The 16189-nt window shown below is 27.6% G+C and overlaps 1 protein-coding gene across 2 annotated transcripts in view; it reads right to left on the bottom strand.

The window, feature by feature from the left end:
- Positions 1 to 5203: 5203 nt before the first annotated feature.
- Positions 5204 to 16189, bottom strand: part of LOC100160247 — a 79615-nt gene continuing 68629 nt past the window's right edge. The window contains exons 1-7 of one of the 2 annotated variants that reach the window (XM_016801952.2): positions 15865 to 16056; positions 9595 to 9884; positions 9079 to 9283; positions 7713 to 8107; positions 6627 to 6810; positions 6265 to 6561; positions 5204 to 5905 (exon numbers count right to left, since the gene is read on the bottom strand). In XM_016801952.2, the coding sequence (XP_016657441.1) occupies positions 5594 to 5905; positions 6265 to 6561; positions 6627 to 6810; positions 7713 to 8107; positions 9079 to 9283; positions 9595 to 9854 (1653 nt within the window). In that variant the 5' untranslated portion in view covers positions 9855 to 9884; positions 15865 to 16056 and the 3' untranslated portion in view covers positions 5204 to 5593. Of the gene's footprint in view, positions 5906 to 6264; positions 6562 to 6626; positions 6811 to 7712; positions 8108 to 9078; positions 9284 to 9594; positions 9885 to 15864; positions 16057 to 16189 lie in introns of those variants that run through there. The other variant, XM_029488338.1, reaches the window with a different exon arrangement.

Here is a 16189-nt window from a genome sequence, read left to right as displayed (position 1 = left end):
ACACTGCAGTTAAGAATACACAAGAATAACTATTAACTGAACAATTTATATTAATTTCAGATGCTCAAAAAGCTCTGTAGGTACTTACTGCGTATATTATCTATGTACGGTGTTCTGTGCCTCCAATGACAAGTAACGATCTAAAATGGAAAATGTTCGTTATCGATTATCTTTTTTTAAATAAATGTTTAATTTAATTTAATTTAATTATTTTCATGGAATTTGATTAACTATTTTTTAATTGCACTTATTATGCATTTATACGACTATTTTTTTATTTGATTGAAACTCAGAATTTCATCACCTCTTCATCTTCGAATAGTAAGTCAACTTTTGATACCGATTTATGTAGAACATTAATCAAGGCTGACATCCCACTTACTAAATTAAAAAATCCAACTTTTAAAATGTTTTTGGAAAAGTACACCGGGCAAGCTGTTCCCGAAAAAAGCACTCTTCGAAAAAATTACGTTGAAGTTATTTATAATGAAACGCTTTCTAAAATTCGAGATATCATTGGCAATGGTCCGATCTGGGTCTCAGTTTACGAAACTACAGATGTAGATAATCGCTATATCGCCAATTGTAAAGTAGGAAAATTAAATTCCGAACCTTCCATTTTCCAAACCAATTGTTTTAAGCTGTGGTGAACTAACTAAGTGCAATCATCAAACAATTGCAAGATTTTGTAATGATGCGATGAGCTTATTATGGCCACAAGGCATACATCACGAAAATGTTTTGTTGTTCTTATTGGATGGTGCACCATATATGGTAAAAGTTGGAAAGATTCTAACTACATTTTATCCGAAAATGTCGCATTTAACATGTTTAGCGCGCGGATTTCATCGTGTAGCTGAAACAGTTAGAAGCACAGTTAGAGCACAGTTTTCACTTGTTGATTCATTAATTGCTATCATAAAAAAAAGTATTCCTTAAAGCTCCTAGTAGAGTACTAAAATTGAAGGAGTTATATCATAATTTATGTCATCCTCCTGAGCCAATCATTACTCGGTGGGGAACGTGGTTAGCAGCAGTTAAATACTATTCAAACAATTTTGAAAAAATTAAAGACGTCATTTCAAATCTTGATTCGGATAATGCAATTTTTATTGCAAAAGCAAAAGATATTATGCAAAATAACGAGCTATAAATAAATTTAGCATATATTTTAGCAAATTTTTGTTTTTTGGTTGAAGTCATAAAAAATTAGAAACATCGAATCTCACATTAGCTGAAAGCCTAGAAATAGTGGAAAATGCAGCAAATACAGTTAGTGAAGGCCAAGAAGAATCTGGAGTGGTAATAAAAAATAAATTAAATGACGTACTAGCTAAAAATGTTGGTTTACAAAACATAAAAACTATTAGAAATATTCTTCTAAATACAAATGAAAACAATGGATCGATGGATATTGAATTGCATTGAATACCATCTGATATATCAAATATGAAATATGCCCCATTAACCTCAGTTAACGTGGAACGCTCTTTCAGCAGATACAAATCAATTTTAAGACCTAACCGCCGCACATTTAAGTTTGAAAATCTCCAAATGTACATTGTTTCAAACTGTTTCGAAGACGACTGCAATGAAGATGAATAAATTAAAGTACAAAAAAAATATGTTATGTAACAGAATTCTATATCTTTATTACTTTTTTTAGATGATTAAAAATACACATTTTTTGTTGTTAAATATTTCATAATTTTTAATGGAAAAAATAACAACAAAAATATTTTCATGCATAGTCATTTTAAGTAACACCTAACGGATTTTAGGTGATACCTAAGAGAATCCCCGTAACTTTGCTATGCATAGTATGTAATAAGTAATCATAAGTATGATAATACATAAAGTAATCCGTAAAGTTAAGTGGTCAATATCCATCACCTAGCCATCCCGTAAATGTTTAATTTGATGTTATCATTAAACAAACCTATAATCTATATTATAACTTGTCGCTATAATTAATAATTGTATTAATCCTTTTTTTAATTAGACTTTACTGTTGATTAAGTAATTGTTGTATTGTTAATTTATTGTGAAATGGAGGATTTAATGGAATTTATTAATTTTATTGAATTCACAAGCCAATTCAAACATCACATTAATATTCAAAATACAGCCGAGGAATGGAGATTAATACAGGAGCAGTTTTATAAAATGTATAAAATGCCAGACATTGGTGGATGCATAGATTGCACCCATATTAAAATATAGAATCCTGGTGGGCCAGATTGTGAAGTTTTTAGAAATCGAAAAGGATATTTTTCTCTGAACTTTCAAGTTTGTATATTTTTTATTTATTTAATTAGTATTAAATATGATTGTAAGTAGTTCATACTGTAAGTCTGTAACCAACAATAATATATATATATGTGTCCATTTATGAACACAGTTTATTTTATAGACATTTTACGTTCAAATTTGGACCAACAATAAAGCTAGGTATCAGTAAATAAAATATGAATTATTTTGTTATAATATATAAATATTATTTGTGGGTAGTGGGTACTTGAAGTCTTGAAACTTTCAAAATATATTATTTATATCATATATAATTTATTTATTCACATATATTATGTTTTATACATACAATGACATTTTCTAAAGAAATGTTCTCGGTAAAAATGAACTTAATCTACTGAAGTACTAATGCCTAATAGTAAAGTAAATTACAAAATATTAAAATTGAAGATTTTTGGTTTTCGAAAATTCTTAAACCAAAAACTATGTTTCAAAAACTTTGAATTTCATCTTTTTGAAAAATTAAAAATATACGATGGATGAAACTTATTATTATAAACAATTTAATCTCCGATATATATGACCCTACGCCTCACTGTTTTCGCGTAAAACAACTCGTAAGAGTCTTTGAAATTTTTGATTTTCGATTAAGTTTTATCGAGAACCCATTGGCCGAACAAATATTTTTCAGAGGTCAACATGATATCCGCAATATTTTACTATAGAAACAATTTTTAATTTTTGCAGAATATTAAAATTGAAGATTTTTAGTTTTCGAAAATTCTTAAACCAAAAACGTTGAATTTCGTCTTTTTGAAAAATTAAAAATATAAAAATACATTAATTTTAAGGAAAACAATATTTAAGTAATACCTAACTACGGGCTACTTAAATTTTAACTATGCAGCCAAAAATTAAGGGGCAACAAATTTAAGGGCAAATTTATTTTATAAAAGATAATGTGATGGTTAGGGGGGCTTCGCTTTCCCCAAGACAAATTTCTAAATACGCCACTGCATGATTTCCATTTTAAATAATTGTTGCTTGTTATTAACTAGTTAAATATTATTCGGTATATCATTAAATAATTTTATTCCTCTATACATATTATACAGTATATTTATTAAGGTTGTGATAGAATTAAATAATTTCATTCATATTTAGAATGATTATTTTATTTTGAGATTCATATTGATTTTACAATAATGTTTGTTTTTGTTTTTGTTTTTGTTTCATTATGTAGGTACACGATAAGTAGTCGAAATAATACTTTGATTTTCAACTTCAATATCTTGTTTGATGAGAAAATTATTTTCGACAACATCGATTTTGGTTTTTGGTGTAACTCTAAAAAAATGACCGTAAATACGTGAAATCTTCATTGAATTTTTATATTAACATTTTCCATACACCATAGCAGGCGGGCAACGGCGGTGATGCGTGTCGTGGTGGCCCGGTCGCAATGCAGTGGTGGTTGTAGCGGTTTGGATGTATAAGGTGACACTCACAATAATAAGAAACAACGCAACACTCTGGAGTTTTAGTTTAAGTCCGCGGAGGACGTTTATTCGTGGTAAACAAAGAATATATTTTTATTAAATGGCGGTAGTATGATTATACAAAATCCTATTATGATGATGTTTTAACGAAACGTTACGGCGAGTATCGACGGTCGGCGTACGAGATGGAGGCCGCCGGCCGTCGGCACTCGCTTTTCGCGACTTGCCTTCCCGTCCTGCCTTGTGTCTTTGTGGCGCGGTGGGAAAGTTGACTGGTGTAGCCCATGTTAGCAGTTGACAAAAGTGTAGACCGGTCGCTGCGGTACCTACCTGTACTTTGTGCTGGTTGCCGCTGCGTGCCGTGTCAATTTTCAAAATATTTTGACGTGTATTTTTGTCTGTTTACGGACATTTTCAGGTTTTCATTTTTTTTTTTAGTTTTTTTTTCTATTAATGACAAATAAATTTTATTTGATGGGAAAATAAGAGTTGACACTTAGTACAAGGCTCCTGACATATTATTACAATTTCAGTTAAAAAATATTATTAATACATATGCACACATTTTTTTATAAGCATTTAGGTAGAGTTCAAATTTTGACTTAATGATTTAAAGAATTGATGTCACTCTGCTGTATAGTAGCTGGTTAAAAAAGGGACATTATATAGATAATGTATGGTATTAATTTTGAATTCAATGATATAATATCATTCAATACGAAAAATGATACTGAGTGGTGACGGGTTGTCTGTGTGGATATTTTATATTATATTTATATTATTATTACTTATTAGTTATTATTAATACGGTAGCCAGTAAGTTGAATTAATATTATAAAATTACAACAAAATAACTTGGTTATTTAATATGTAATTTCGTCCAAATTTGAACATATCAAATCAAATCAAATTTAAAAATTTTTAATTTCTGTATAAAAAATAAAAAATGAAAAAGTTTATATTTTAAATGTAGTAGGTACAAGCGTCTATGAATTATATTTTTAAAAAAATTAAAAAATATTAAATAGAATACAAGTTATTTCATTTGACAGAACTTTGTGGGACACCCTGTATATCTAAATCATATAATACGATTTATAATAAGCCCAATGAGGCAATGCACTTTGTAGGAAATTATCCTCTTTCTAACGAAAAATAATAAATTAATCCAATCAGAACACTCTACGATGCATAAGAGTTTTTCTTGTGTAGGTACCATGTTTTGAGCGAAAAATCGGGCTTTTCATTTTTGATCGGCGGTGCTATTGACATGTCCGTTCATGAAGCCGTTACTCGCATACTATCGTCTATCACTGACACTTATTAATAATATTATCATCATTGACGACTATCAAGTGACCCATGATCGGTGGCAACAAAATCGCATATTGCCTAAATATTGCCCCTTATTAAAAACACAAGAGCAGACCTCTTAAAAAAATACACCGTTCTCAATTAGTCAATTCCTTTATCTATATTGATAATTTATAAAAATCCTACTGAAATTCATCTGCAAAGACACCGATTGTATTTATACAGAACAAAATCAAAATGTAAATATCTATTCGCTTTTAATTTTGTATTGTACTATTCTATACTTATTTAATTCTATAATGTATCCTTTTGTAACCACTAATTACAGCAATGACAAATGCATTCGAAACCTTGTATTTATATTTTATAATTTTAAACAAAGCATAGTAGATACAATAGGTAAATAGTCTTGTAAAATATAAACCATTTTATGCAAATTTTAATATTTTAGTGAAGAATCCCATTTTAATTAATCCTAAAAATTATCTTTTTATATCACCCATCAGATACCTAAATGATTGTCATATTATTCATGGCTTTGGGTCTCTCTTTCTTCTCCAAGACTCATTTTTCTGTTGATGACTTTCATTACACTTTTTTTCTGACAAATCAACTCGTTTTTTTCGCCAAGAATCATTGTTTTTAGGAACAAAGGTTTTATTATCATTAAAATGATTGTCATCAATATTCAATTTTAATATCTTATTGAACCGATCAAATGTGTTTTTTTCTTCTTTACTCAGGTCATTATTGTTCATTATTTTTTTAAGATTTACAGATAGTTCATTCAGAAATTCATTTGGTCTGAAATATCTGTCTGTATTAAACAGTGGACGAGTAAACTGAAATCATAAAATATAATAATTAGGTATAGGTATCACTATAAAACAACATAATAAAAACAAATTGAAATAATTGAAAAATTAATACACCATAACTATAAGTAAAGATACTAGAAAATACTCGCATATTATATAAGAATATTAAAACTATAGTTTGGATGTTTAAAATTATGACGTCACTGGTCACTTATACTGGTCACTGGTATCTATAATGTACCTAATTTAAATTTAAAATTTCATAATTTGCTATACGTAATAATAAACTTGAAAAAAGTAGAGGTAAGAAACTCCATAAAAATATAAGCATCTCATGAACAATTATTGATAGATACAAAGTAATTAGTTTTCGATTTGCTTACAATTAAATTACGCTTTTTAAATGTATCTTCAATGTCTTCATCAAGGTACAATTTTAGATACCACAATATTTGTTTAGGATTATTTTCTATTATTGTGTAATATAACAATATTTGTGAAATTATTATAAGCCTTCTATTTGGGTTTTGAAAAACCTCATACATCATATTTAGTGTTTTCACAAAAGGAAATTGGTTAACTGGTTGCAACAGGCACTCTACTTTAATTAACTGCAACGAACTACTAAACTGGCCAGCAGCCATTCCACGAGAGAAATACATTTTTGCTTTTACATAGTCCTGAAATTAAACAAAACTGTATAATAGTTTTTATACCAATTACAATAAATTAATAAACACCATACCTTTTCGTATTTTAAATAATAAAGGCCTAAAACATGATCCACGCAACTATTTTTTACACTCGACAGTTTTGTAACTAAATTTTCTATCATGGATGTTGAAAAACACTCATTAGGACATTCGATACATGTTAGTAGAATAGAATTTAGTTGATTTACATCATCGTTGACCAGTTCAATTGATATTCTGTCAAAATTAAACATGTAAAATGTAAATGAGCAACACTGGATGATTCTCTTATCATTGCACACTAATTATTTCAAAAAGTATAAATTTTTTTGAAATTAATTGTATACATAGTTTCTAGTCGTTAAAATCTAAAAATGTAAAAATATTCACATAGATACTTATGCTGTAGATTTTATAAGTTTTTACATTTTTGAATGACAATTTCTTATTCCAAAGCAGAATGTTTGTCTAAGTATTTTGATACTTAAAAATTAAATTTAGGACTAAAACAAATTAATCTATATATATATATATATATAAACTAATGTTTGTCTGTCTGTCTGTCCTTTATGCATTCCTAAACGTCTGGACCGATTGCGATGACATTTGGTACAGAGATCGATTAGACCTCTGGGAAGAAGATAGACTAATTTAAAAAAAGTAAATTAGAGATCCAACCCGGGGAGGTGCTCAAATAGAAATATTGAGATTTACGATGGACATTTTTGTTTGGCAATGATGGCTTTTGGTTTTAATAATAATTATTATTATTAAAGCGATAAGCCTGGCGCAATGGCACTTCTATGTATTTTAGTACAGAATGTCTCAAGTTCAAACCACCGTTTAGGTGAACTAATTTTTCACAACGCTGGTCAGTTAGTAAGTAAATAAAACCAAAAGGCATTGTGGAAAAAGAATAAATACAAAATTCGATTTTATTTGATTGTATAATGGTACAATATTAATTAGTCCCAAAAATAAAAGTTTTTTTGATTAACTAAAATATTTAGAACATAATATATGAGATAGGCACATTAAAATTTTTAATATATAAATTTTTAAGTAAGTACCTAATTTACTTTTTTATTACCTAAAAATAAGTTTTAGTTGATACTTATACACAAAACAAAACCACTTACTTAGCGACATCAGACGAAAGCTTAAAAAATTTAGTCGATTCATTATGGTTGTTTTTCAATTTATTAATATATCCTGCTTCCTTATAAAGTTGAGAAGCTCTAATTAAATGACTAGGATTCCTTTTCATTGAGCATAAAATTTCTGCAGCATCTATTTCATCATCCCCTGGCATTTTATGTGATTCGTAAGAACGTCTTACTCGTCCTTTGGCTTTTAGCCAAACAATTATCCATTCAGGTTCAGTAGGATGAAGGGCGCGGGCTTGATTAGCAAAATTTAAAGCAATGACATTTCCTTTTGAGGGATACACCATAAAAATGCTGGCTTTTACCGCACAAATCGCAGATTTTTCAGCTTGATTAAAATTGTTGACATGTTTAACATCTTTCAGTAACTAAGAGAAAAAAAGGCACACGTTTAATAATTTTTAATTACTTTTGCTTTTATACAAATACGGTCTCGCTCTATAGTCTATAATCAGTCCTGTAAAGAATACTTTTAAAAAGTACTTGAGTAAACACTCAAATACATTTTTTTTTTAAGTATTTTAAATACTACTCAAATACTTTTGGTTTTTAAGGTGGGTTTCTAATTATCGTAATATAAACACATAGGTAGTAGGTTATCAGGTTATTTAATAGTTATCTAATAGTTTAAAGGAATATTGTTATTCAATAACTATTTTTAGAAATCTGGTTTTCACAAACCTTCGGGCTTCAGCTAACACAGAAATACAGAATATTAAATAAAACTATTATTCTATTATTGTAGTTGACAATAATATTTTTCCAACCAATTATTTCGAATAAAAATAAAATGTTCGAAATAAAAAACCAAAGTATTAAATACAAAAAAAAGTATTTAAAATACCATTCAAAATACTTCATACTGAAAGTATTTAAAAAGTTATTCAATAGGTACTTAAAAAAGTATTTGAATACTTTTACTTAAATACTTTACAGGACTGTCTATAATAAAATGCAGTATTTATAAATTGATTGATGTATTATATTAATATACCTATGTTTGAGATGGATTCTTATTCGATACATATAATATTACAATTCCAATATAATTATTTTATGAAAATTTAAAATTATTATTATTTACGTTTATATAATTAATAACTTTTATATATTGTATTATAGGTGCCAATTATAAACTTGAATGATAATAATAAAATTGTACAGTTTAATTACTTAGAATAGGTATGTACTTAACCTATACTTAACCATACTTAACGTAAATCAAAATGATTATTGGTAATTATATTTTTGAATGAAGAATTTATTTATATTATAAATGGTACTCTCTATACTCAATATAGCTATTTACTTAATAAAATAAACAATAACTAAAATTTACTTTTTCTGAATCAATTTTCAATGTTAATGCAATATATGCATTGGAGGCCCGAGCAATATGATTGTAAGCGTCAGCGTACTGTTCGTTTGACTCGTCAAATTTACACGTCTCCAGAAATTGAACAACGCTTTCAATTTCCAAATATGATTCCTTATAACGTTTTTTATTGTATAGTTCATAGCTAGCTACCAATTGTAAATAAAATCTATAGATAAATTTTTTTTCTATAATGACACAAATGCATACAATTGTATTTATAATATAATACACTTTTTATGGGTATTTTAATATGAATCATCCACAATGATTTACAAAGTTATTATAGACATTAAACATCAATTTATATATTTTATCAATATACCACCTATATTAGTATACCTACCTATATTTTAATAAAACTAATTCTGGTTTGATATCAGTATGTGGTAATACCCGTGGGCTTTGTTTTAAAAAAAAACACGACACAAAGAAATTATTTGTTCAAAAATAACTCTATGACAGTTGGATAGTACCTACCTAGCTTGATTGAATTCGTCGACCTTAGTGGCCATGTCTATGGTCATTTGTTTCTGTCCCCGAACTTTATCAATGAGGTTCAACAGAAGATTTTTATTGACTCCTGTAAATCGTTGGAGGTCCCACGAGAAAATGCTCTCATAATTATTTTCGATTTCGGTTAGCTGTGTCCGAATGTTGTCATCCAAAACAATTTCATCATCGTTGACGGAAACTGCGCCCATCGCGTCGGTCAAGTGATCGTCATATAATCCGGCCATTTTTTAATGTATAAAACACATGCGTAGATACTATAAATCGACAACAAATATATAAATATTTTTAGAGCCACGATTATGTGAATGTATGTATGCATTTATGATTCGATCAACTTATTAAACAATGACGACGATGGTGTTCATCGCAACATGATCTATTTCATTCATAAGAACAACTATATCGTTGTGGCGTATCCATAATATTTTTTCAGGGGGTTATTAAAATACATTTTGGACAAAATTTATCCAAAAATTATTTATTAATGAAAATGTTGTTATTATTCAGTATTTAACAATTTTCAAGAGGGGGGGGGGGCATTCATACTACCTATACGGCTATGCCAGTTATAATTTTAAGCTGCAGTATTAACATAAGCGCAACTAGGGGAGGTTTAGCCCTCCCAAAACTTGTAATAGTCCCCTCAAAATAAATTATTCAATCTTTCCTAAAATATTAACAAATCTTTAAAAATTAAACTGTATATTTTCTTATTTTTTTTTTTTTTTTTTTTGGGGGGAAAAAATGTACCTAATTATTTATTTTTTTTAATTTTAATTAAATTTTTTTTTTATATTGCCTATGATAAATATGGTAAATATCATAAGCTGTATGCTTGTATTCGTTTTAAGAAATGATTTTTGTCGGTATGATATAAATTATTTTGTATTTGGTAAGATTATTACACATAATTTTACAATACACATATATGCACTGAACTATAACATAGAGATAGGTAATAGCTGAATAAAAATTTCCGACCCTAGGAAAAATAACCAACAGACTACAATATTACTGACAACCACATGGCATTTTTAAAACCTAATTAGTGTAATTATAACATTATTAATATTTATTCACAAATATATTATTATACTTATATAATACCTATAGGTAGGTGATAGCCGATAGGTATCCTTTTCATTAAAAAAAAAATAATGTATAATAAATAATATTCAAAAATTAACAATAATATTGTTTTATTTTATATCACGATGTAAAACAACATATATGTTAATAGTTCTTTTAAAAGATTACTGATTAGGTACATTCATTAACTATTTGTTTAATTATTTATTTTATTTGATGTATCGATCATTCCAAATATTTTTATTTTCTAACCTTTTAAATATTGTATCTGCCTATATTAATTATAAATTGTAAAATCTACTTCTAATAATAATTATTATTTTTTACATATCGTTAAAATATTATTAGGAAACGTAATATTATATTTCGGGGATATATTATATTATAATATAATATAATATAAAGGTATTAAGCAAAAAATATTTTTGTTAATGTTTGAAAATTATAATATAAATATGAAAACAGGTAAGTGAATGTCACTCTGCTGTACAGTAGGTTACAAGTGGGTCATTGTATAATGGGTTGTATTAGACTTGAATTCAATGATAAAATATCATTGTATAAGAAAAACGATTCTGAGCGGAAACGGTCTGTCAGTCTGGATATTTTATATTGTTATTATTTATTTTATCATGCAAGTTGAATTAATATTATAATATTATAATTTTTTATTCGTTTCTATGTTGATAAACAAAGCGTTAGAAATTAAAATCCCATTTTTAGCGTTTTTTCATAATTTTTCGGTGGTTTTTCCCGTGGCATTAAATAACTATTGAGAAAATCGGAAAATGACCTCTCTAAAGTACTATTTTGGTCCAATTTTCTAAAAGATCGGGTACTATATGTTGAAATCAAAGCATTCCTTCTGGTAGAAATTTTGTATACAGGAATACAGGATATAAAAAGAAAAAATAAAATAAAAAAAATAAACACCATTGTAAAACCAATAGCTTCCTCGCTCCACTCAGAATCTAAAATAAGGTTTAATGAAATATTTGAGTAAATAAATAATTGATATTGTATGTATGATTTTTTTATATTTTTAAGTGAACATATATGGAGGTGTGGGCGCATCGCCCCCATGGGTTACTTTTCATGTCCTAGTTGCACCACTGAGTATTAACCCATTTGTATTTTTACTTACCTATTTGACTTTATAATTTACTAAATATTGATCTGTTATTTTATTTTTTTATGTTTAAAAAAAAGTCACTATTTTTATTTTTGGTATTTAGAATAACTGATTAATTAACTAAATAATTTTTTTCATGTGTTTTTAAGTGTTTTTTTTTATTTCTACAATAGTTACTTACCATAATGGCCATATTAAAGTCATTTCCCCACAGTACAGGTAATACCACGCATTTTTACTTTTTAAAAAATAATTTATAAAATAAAAACCATTAAAAGTTAACTATAAATAAATAATATTATTCAGATAGAATCTATATGGTAAAGCGTTTCTCAAGTTTTTTTTTTTTTTAATAAACTAAAGAAAGCAGATAAGTGGAATTTAAATTCAATGATATATTAATATATATCATGTGTGCAAAAAACGGTTCTGAGCAGAGACGGTTTTGCAGCCTAGGATATTGTATATTATATTTATATTGTTATTATTAATATATATAGGTACATTTTTAACTACCAAATCATTTTAGAAGCTAATGGTTTTACAATAGTTTTTATTTATTTTTCTTATCCTGGATACAAATTATCATATATCATTGAATTCAAGTTTAATACAATCCATTATACATTGACCCACTTGTAATCTACTATACAGCAGAGTGACATCCACTTACCCCCGCATTTTAAATTTAAAGTTTGATAAATTTTGTCGAAATAAAAACTTTAAATATTTATAAAAAAAAATTGTGCATACCTATGTATTTTTAATATTTTTCAACTGCTATTGTAAAAATATATAAGGGGCCATATTTTCATGCATTTTGGCCAAACAAATAAAAATGTATTGTTCTATATTATATAAAAAAAAAAAATACAATATAAGAAAATCGCTACCTGAGAAATCGATTGAATTTCCAATGATGTTAAAATTTGAACTTCAAACGCTCATAAAAATTTAATTTGACTTTCCGGTAAAAACTTTTTTTGATAAAGGTAGACAAACTTAGGAATCTTGTATTGAATTATCAAATCTTAGAGTTAGATTTAAAAATAAAATTTTTTATGAATTTCTAACTCACAATAATTTGCACATTTTCATGATTTTTTCGTAATATTGGTCAAAATTCGAACTAAATTCATATAAAAAAAAATTGTGACTGTATTTATATATTTTTCAACTTCTATTGTAAGAATATATTAAGAGCCTTGTATTAAATATCAAGCTAATTGACTCAACGAATAAAATTAATAATTAATGAAAAATTAATGACTCTAAAGTCTCTAAACAGCTGTAATAACTAATAAGTGGCTTTCTGTAGAGAAAAAAGAAAAAAGACAATAGGGGGGGGTTGGGGGTTATAACCCTTAACACCCCCCCCCCCCCACCCGAGCACGCCACTGTACCTATAAGTATTAACACTTTTCAGCTATCTATCTGTGCTAGTATATATTTAATGTGTAAGAGTGTAAAAGTTGATCAGCCCCCCTCGAAAAAAAAATCTTGGCTACGCCACTGGTATTAAGGTATGTAATGCGATTACGAGTACTTGTGCTATTATAACAACTTATAAAAAACCATTAAATTTTCAAGCTTTTTGACCCAACGAATAAAATTGTATTTACATTTATAGAATAAAAACTAAAAAAATTTAAAATGTCTATAAATAACTCAAAACTAGTTGAAATATTAAGAAAATGTCATTATGTAAAGAAAATGATAAAATTTACATTTGATAAAAATGTCAAGTACCTACGGTTATTAGTTTTTGAGCAACGACCAAATAAGAAAATCGTTTTATGACAATTTATTAAATTACGCGTTAACATACCAAAAGCTGGTAAAAAATTGACTTTCAGTAAACTTTTTTATTTTGTTGAATGTAGAAAAACCTAAGGGGAATCATAAATTGCATTTTTAAAGCTTTAATGTAAATAGAAAAAATCTTATGAATTTCCAACTCAAAATAATTTGACTATTATCGTGATATTTATGAATTTTGTCAAAATTCTTAATTCAGGCGCTCATAAAATATTACTGTGAATTTACGCTCGAATTTTTTTTTAATTTCAACCAATATCACCTTATGAGGAATGTTGTATTACATTTTCAAGTTTTTTGAACGACCCAAAAAATTTTGTATAGACAAAAGTTAAAAAAATGAATATGACTCAACATTTTCTTATGCTTATAAATAGTTAAAAAAAGAGTCGACATATCTCGAAAATGTTATGGTTAATTGCTAGTATAAACATTTAGTAAAAATGTTATCCTCAATCTGTTCTTTTCTTTAAAGTTACGCAAAACAACAACATCAATTTTTCCTTAATTTTTTGTTTCTTTTTATTATGCTTTTGAAAACTATAGAAGTGACGTCAGTGGACGGCTTCTCCGCTCAAGTCTTCCAACTAAACGTAGTATTATCAAAATCAAACCATCACTTAAGTTCGTGATTCAAATATATATTTTAAAGTTTGATGCAACAAAGGTAACATATTATTATGATTAAAAGTTAAATTTATTTTATAATAGTTTTTGTTGCCTTGTTGGTATTAATGTAATCTTTATATATAAAAATGGAGACAAAAATGTATAACAATTCATCAATCGAGAACGGCTGGTCCGATTTGGCTCAAATTTTTTTTAAGATGTTCGTAACTGCCAGGAGAAGGTTTTTACGAAATACAATTTTAGGAAAATATACCGGAAAGGTAGGAAATCACAAATCTGTATGTCAAAAATACAACAGTGGCACAACAGTGCATTATATTATATTGGTTGCTATTGGTTAATCGGGCATGTTTATTGATTTCATATAATATAAAAATGAATCGCAGAATGTGTTGCTAAGCGCAATAATTCTACTGTACGTGTGTTGTGACTGAACTCCTCCTAAAGGGTTAGACCGATTTGAATGAATTTTTTTGTATGCGTTTGCGTTTATTCATCTGATTTTAGTACGGTTAGGTTAGTTTAGGATTTTGTATTAATTGGTTATATCAATCCACCATAGGTAGAATACGACAAACTTGGTATAACTTTGATACTTTAGAGTTAAATCATAGACTTACGTACATACAGCACGGGGTCCGCGATCTTCTGTAATTAATGTACTGCTGCGAATCAGAATTTTTATTCTGGCAACGGAAAAGTTAAGATTAATTTTGAAACCATACACCGAATATTAAATAACGAATTGAACAAAGTTTGAGTCACATATAGTTGGTACATTTAATGGGCAACGAAGTGCACGGGTTCAGCTAGTAAATTATATATTTTCAAGTAGGTGCGCACATTGAACTTTTTTATCTGCAGTACTTACTTATTTATATTTATATAAAGTACTTAGAAATATTTTGGATTATTGATTATTAATGACTATACTTAATGTTCTCAATTAATGAATACTCAATGCTTAATGTAGTAGCAGTGTTTGCAAAGAACGTCGTTCATGAACGCTCTTTCACGCGTTCACGTTCATATTTAGTGAACGATACATTATATATTTAATGAATTTGAACGGTTCTTAAGACGTTAAAATGTATTAATTATTTAATAAAAATTTATTGATAGTATTATTATGATATTATAATATTTTAGGTACGAATTATAAAAATAAAATACATGAAATTCCAGTGGGCACGGTTGGACATATAACAACAATAATATTATGATTTCCACGGTTTTTTATTCGTATTTAAACGATACATAAAAATTAGAAACAAAATAAAATAAAAATGAACGACAAAATGAACGCATTCATATTTTCAAAGAACGTGAACGTGAGCGCGTTCATTTGAAAAAAATATGAATTTTAACGTGAACGAGTTTCCTTTTAGTAGTACCTATATTTATGTTTTTACTATATTTTTATAGAGGAAAATAAATATATATATATATATTGATAAAAAAAAAATATTAGTAAAATACTAAGTAGGTACGTATAATTTAAGCATATTTCACAACAATTGTAAAGATTGTTTATAATTAACATAAAAAACCAAACAGCTACCTACCTTTATCCCACCACTCACTGCTGCCACCAAAAATGTTATGGACTTCTTAAAATTAAATAACCATTTAACAAATAACGTGGTTTGGGTATACAAGTACAACTTTGTACCTATATTATACAAAACAAATTAAACTACTGTTTATTATACGATGCCCTGTGCCTCTATCATCTATGTGGAATGACTGCAAATGGATTGGCAAACACGCTTATCTACCGAGTAATATTGAGTGCCCTTCCATTTATACAACTATAATATGCAACATGCAAACACAACATAATAGGTATTTACAGTTAAAATAGAAACCGTTTAGTACGTCATTTGACAC

This window comes from Acyrthosiphon pisum, chromosome A1, assembly GCF_005508785.2.
Source record: "Acyrthosiphon pisum isolate AL4f chromosome A1, pea_aphid_22Mar2018_4r6ur, whole genome shotgun sequence".
Classification (NCBI taxonomy): Eukaryota; Metazoa; Arthropoda; class Insecta; order Hemiptera; family Aphididae; genus Acyrthosiphon; species Acyrthosiphon pisum.
Note: the sequence above shows the minus strand (reverse complement) of the source record. Positions and strands in the feature narration are given on the sequence as shown.